The 6,076-nt window shown below is 43.6% G+C and overlaps 1 protein-coding gene across 1 annotated transcript; it reads right to left on the bottom strand.

Annotated features, from left to right (window-relative positions):
- Nucleotides 1-3,435: 3,435 nt before the first annotated feature.
- Nucleotides 3,436-5,310, bottom strand: LOC117547284 (P2Y purinoceptor 3-like; the record flags this gene model as incomplete). Its single annotated transcript, XM_034217891.1, is given in 1 exon segment — nucleotides 3,436-5,310. A coding segment is annotated over 1 exon segment (270 nt), but the record flags the coding sequence as incomplete, so codon positions are not given.
- Nucleotides 5,311-6,076: the final 766 nt, after the last annotated feature.

Raw genomic sequence — 6,076 nt, 5'->3', positions numbered from 1 at the left:
GCGATCTAGTTATATCGGTCATGACCCATCCTTCATGACCATAGGTGAGGGTAGGAACGAAAATGGCCCGGTAGACAGAGAGCTTTGCCTTCTGGCTCAGCTCCCTTTTCGTCACAACGGTGCGGTAAAGCGACTGCAGTACCGCTCCCTCTGCTCCGATTCTCCGGCCCATCTCACGCTCCATTGTTCCCTCACTCGAGAACAAGACCCCGAGATACTTGAACTCCTTCACTTGGGGTAAGAACTCATTCCCTACTTGGAGTGGACAGTCCATCGGAATTATTTTGTGAGCAGCAGTACTGCCATCCAACACAAGTCAGCAGTCAATCTGATTCATATATAATCACCTTTATTTGTAATTAAATCAATAATTTAATTTTAATATTTTACAATTTAATTTTAAAAATACAAAAATGTTAAATGAATTATTTCATCAAGGAACGACCCAAATAGTTGGGTCGTTTTAGTAAATAAATGTAAAAGTCAAAATAAGGGAATAAATGTTTACTATTTTTAAAAAGACGTTTTTTTAAATAAATGTGAATGTGAATATAAAATAATTGACCCTTTAAGAATAAACAACACTTCATTTTCTCATTGTATTAAGCTATATTCATTTACACATTTCTCAGCTTTTATTCCATATTACAAAAAACATTTGATATAAATATTTGTTGTCATATTTACACTGAACAAAAATATAAACGCAACACTTTTGTTTTTGCTCCCATGTTTCATTAGATGAACTCAAAGATCTAAAACATTTTCTATAAACACAAAATAACCATTTCTCTCAAATATTGTTCACAAATCTGAAAAAATCTGTGATAGTGAGCACTTCTCCTTTGCCGAGATAATCCATCCCACCTCACAGGTGTGGCATATCAAGATGCTGATTAGACAGCATGATTATTGCACAGGTGTGCCTTAGGCTGGCCACAATAAAAGGCCACTCTGAAACGTGCAGTTTTGCTTTATTGGGGGGGGTCCGAAAACCAGTCAGTATCTGGTGTGAGGGGTAGGGTTAGGGGTAGGGTTAGGGTAATGTTGTGAATCGAGTGGCCTGTGTTAGTCGTCCATAACATATGCCTGCCCATACCATAACCCCACCACCACCATGGGCCACTCGATTCACAACATTACCCTAACCCTACCCCTCACACCAGATACTGACTGGTTTTCGGACCCCCCCAGACCCCCCCAATAAAGCAAAACTGCACGTTTCAGAGTTTTATTGTGGCCAGCCTAAGGCACACCTGTGCAATAATCATGCTGTCTAATCAGCATCTTGATATGCACACCTGTGAGGTGGGATGGATTATCTCGGCAAAGGAGAAGTGCTCACTATCACAGATTTTTGAACAATATTTGAGAGAAATGGTTATTTTGTGTATATAGAAAATGTTTTAGATCTTTCAGTTCATCTCATGAAAAATGAGAGCAAAAACAAAAGTGTTGCGTTTATATTTTTGTTCAGTGTAGTTTTAGGCCAATTAAAAAAAAAAAGAAGTATTTTCTCACACATCCATTTCCTGCAATGTGCATAAGACCTTTCCAAAATTACTTGTGTATATTTTTCATTAGTAATCTGTGTTTTGGTGTTAAAATATCCTGCAGTAAATGTTATAGAAATGAATGATTTATGAAGCGGGCCGGATCTTCACGTTAACCATGAACCAGAGAGCTGAGGTCAACAACTTTAATACACACATTTCAACACATGGAGAGAGACGGGTTTACAACACGGACATATTATCACGTAACACTGAGTCAGGTCGACTAACACGGCAGAGGGTCAAAGGTCAGACGGCTTTAATCCTTTAACAGTTTCATTTAATTTGATTGCTGTTCATTGACTACAGTTCAGTCTTCAATACCATTGTGCCCTCCAAGCTGGCCATCAAGCTCAGAGACCTCGGGCTCAACAGCGCCCTCTGTGACTGGATCCTGAACTTCCTGACGGGCAGACCCCAGGCAGTGCGGGTGGGAAACATCACATCCTCCACCCTGACCCTCAACACCGGAGCCCCTCAAGGCTGCATGCTCAGCCCTCTCCTCTACTCCCTGTTCACTCAAGACTGCGTGGCCATGCACAGCTCCAACACCATCGTGAAGTTTGCTGACGACAGGACCGACATCAGCCAGATCACCGACGACGAGACGGCGTACAGAGAGGAGGTCGAAAACCTGACATCTTGGTGCCAGGATAACAACCTCCATCTCAACGTCAGCAAAACCAAGGAGCTGATTGTGGATTACAGGAAGCAGCAGGGAGAGGGACACGCCCCCATCGCCTTCAATGGGACTACGATGGAGAGAGTCAGCAGCTTCAGGTTCCTCGGTGTCCACATCACTGAGGACCTGACTCATCACTGAGGACCTGACATGGACTCATCACTGAGGACCTGACTCATCACTGAGGACCTGACTCATCACTGAGGACCTGACGTGGACTCATCACTGAGGACCTGACATGGACTCTTCACTGAGGACCTGACATGGACTCTTCACACCACCACCATCACCAAGAAAGCTCGACAGCGGCTCTTCTTCCTCCGCAGGCTGAGGAGGTTCAACATGGACTCCAGGATACTCTGCAAACTTCTTCAGGTGCATCCATAGAGAGGCATCCTGACCTTCTACAGGTGCACCATAGAGAGGATCCCTGACCTTCTACAGGTGCTCCATAGAGAGGATCCTGACCTTCTACAGGTGCATCCATAAGAGAGGCATCCTGACCTTCTACAGGTGCACCATAGAGAGGCATCCTGACCTTCTACAGGTGGCATCATAGCTAGCATCCTGACCTTCTACAGGTGCACCATAGAGAGATCCTGACCTTCTACAGGTGCACCATAGAGAGATCCTGACCTTCTACAGGTGCACCATAGAGAGATCCTGACCTTCTACAGGTGCACCATAGAGAGGATCCTGACCTTCTACAGGTGCACCATAGAGAGGATCCTGACCTTCTACAGGTGCACCATAGAGAGGATCCTGACCTTCTACAGGTGCACCATAGAGAGATCCTGACCTTCTACAGGTGCACCATAGAGAGGATCCTGACCTTCTACAGGTGCACCATAGAGAGATCCTGACCTTCTACAGGTGCACCATAGAGAGGATCCTGACCTTCTACAGGTGCACCATAGAGAGCATCCTGACCTTCTACAGGTGCACCATAGAGAGCTGACCTTCTACAGGTGCACCATAGAGAGATCCTGACCTTCTACAGGTGCACCATAGAGAGGATCCTGACCTTCTACAGGTGCACCATAGAGAGCATCCTGACCTTCTACAGGTGCACCATAGAGAGCCATGTGGCTCCATAGAGCGCATCCTGACCTTCTACAGGTGCTCCATAGAGAGGACCCTGACCTTCTACAGGTGCACCATAGAGAGGATCCTGACCTTCTACAGGTGCACCATAGAGAGCATCCTGACTGGCTGCATCACGGCCTGGTACGGCAGCTGCACCGCCCTCAATCGTAAGGCTTTACAGAGGGTGGTGAAAGCTGCACAGCACATCACCAGGACGGAGCTGCCCTCCATGGAGGACCTCTACTCCCAGCGGCTAGGAAGAAGGCCCTCAGGATGATCAAAGACCCCCATCACCCCAGCCACAAACTGTTCAGTCTGCTGCCGTCTGGCAGGCGGTACCGCAGCATCCGGACTAAAACCACCAGACTCAGAGACAGCTTCATCCCACCGGCCATAAGACTGTTAAACACCTGAACTTTGAAACAACATCCATAACATTCATCTGCTACTTAGTAATTATGTATCTAATATATCATTCCATTAGCTTGCATATAGTCTCTTATTTCACTATTTGACTTTTTTTAAACTATTTTTCTTTTTGTATTTACTTTTTTTAAATGTTCTTGCACTAGATGTTTCTGTTTTTCTGTGTTATTGTGTTGCACTGTTGGAGAAGCCAGTGACCTAAGATGTTCATCAACATAACTACTCTGTAGATATGTTCGTATGACAAAAATAAAGAACCTAGAACCTTGAAAGTCTTAAGTATTTAAAAGTCCTCATAAGTCTCAAATAAATCTGACAAATTCAGAAAATGTCTTAGAAATGATTAAAAAGTCTAAAGTCAGACGGCTTTAACCTTCGAACAGTTTCATTTACTTTGATTGCTTAATTGAACATTTTTTAAAAACTGATGATTTGTGCTCTCAAAAATATAGATTTCTTCTGGGAGTAAACAATAAAAGCAGCGCTAGATATAGAAGTATAAATCTTACATTTCAGTTTTATAAATAATCAATAAACTCAGTATCTTGTGGTTTTATATTATATTGTCAAATTTCTCTTGGGGGATTTTATTCATTTTAAATATACATTTATATTCTACACATTTCTTATCCACTCTGGTCCAAAGTCTCTCTTTCTTTCCCACCACCTGTGGGACCATCGTTGAGGGCATTTCTTGACTGATTCAAAAAGGTACAAATTACTAAATAAAACACTTATTAAAATGATAATTCTGCCAATTAGTGTTAAGAAGGAGTTCGTAGATTTAAACATTACAATTCTGACTTTTTCGGAGCACAAGCATAAAAAAAGAAAATCCCAACATTCTCCATGTTCCAAAGTCTCTCTTTCCTTTCCCACCTCCTTGTATCCTTGCATCAAGGAGGTGTCATTCTTGACTAATTCAAAAGGTACAAATTACTAAATAAAACGTAAAAAAACACTGCATACAAAACAACTAAAAGCAGTGCTAGAACATGTTTGATAAGTATAATCATTAGTTTTCTCAGTTCTCATATATAATCCATAAACTCAGTATCTTGTGGTTTTAAATGATATTGTCGTTTCATTGATTTGAATATACATGTATATTCTTTCCGACTCACATTCCTTATCCACTCTGCTCTAAGTCTCTCTCTCCTTTCCAACCACCTTGTGTTATGCAGTCATTTAGTGATAGGAGGGAATTCGTTCAAATGTGTACATTTTTCGGAGCACAAGCACAAAACAGAAAATTCCCGTCTTTCCCGTGACATCACGAACAGGTTCAAGTCTCTAGAAGATGACTCTGGAGGACTTGGACTCGTTCTCCACGACGACTCGCTCCACTTTCTCCCCCGCCTCCACGTCCTCCTCCCCCCCGCCTCCGCCCTCTTTCTTCAGGATCTTCAGCGGCCACCAGGTGGCGCCGCCCCGATGATCCCGGCGCTCCGCTCGCCCCGCTCGCTCTGCCGGCCAGCAGCAGGGGGCGCTGTTATCCCCCGTCAGGAAGTAGAGCAGCGCGTTGAGCCAGGCGTTGCAGGAAGCTAACGGCCGCGTCACCTTTAAGGCGAAGCAAGTTTATTTATAGAGCACCTTTCAACACAAGGCAATTCAAAGTGCTTTACAACAACATTAAGAGCTTTAAAGGTCCCCTACTACACTGTTCTTCGTCAGTATATCACAGGTCTCAGATATATCCAGAGCCTGTCTCTGATTGGCTGAAACACCAAACAGATCATTGCAGCATTACCCATAACCCCCTCTGTTTCAGCCGTGTTTCCAAAGTGCTGATTCTCTGTCTGTTACTTCAGATGAAAACAAGGAGCCCCTCCCCACGCCCCTCTGAGAGACATTTGGTTACAAAGAACTCAATGGAGCTCTAGGGGAGATTCAGGTGATAAGGGGGGGGGGTTACCTTGGTTGCTGATTGGCTAATGGTTACACAAGACAACACATCGCTATGACATCATAAAGTGACCAAAATCTGATCAGCTCATTTTCAGACAGGTTTTTATAGAAATGGATCAAAAAGAGAGAGAATCTTTGTTCCTGAAACTTTCAGAGTCTCTTTCCACAGAGGGGACACATGTTGATGAAGAAGAGACATGAAGAAGAGGGGACACATGTTGATGTAGAAGAACATGGAGAAGAGGGGACACATGTGATGTAGAAGAGACATGAAGAAGAGGGGACACATGTTTGATGTAGAAAGAGACATGGAGAAGAGGGGACACATGTTGATGAAGAGAGACATGAAGAAGAGGGGACACATGTTGGATGTAGAAGAGACATGAAGAAGAGGGGACACATGTTGATGTAAAAGAGACAT

Source organism: Gymnodraco acuticeps, unplaced genomic scaffold (assembly GCF_902827175.1).
Source record: "Gymnodraco acuticeps unplaced genomic scaffold, fGymAcu1.1, whole genome shotgun sequence".
Lineage (NCBI taxonomy): Eukaryota > Metazoa > Chordata > Actinopteri > Perciformes > Bathydraconidae > Gymnodraco > Gymnodraco acuticeps.
The sequence above is the reverse complement of the archived record's forward strand: the minus strand, read 5'-3'. Positions and strand labels throughout refer to the sequence as shown.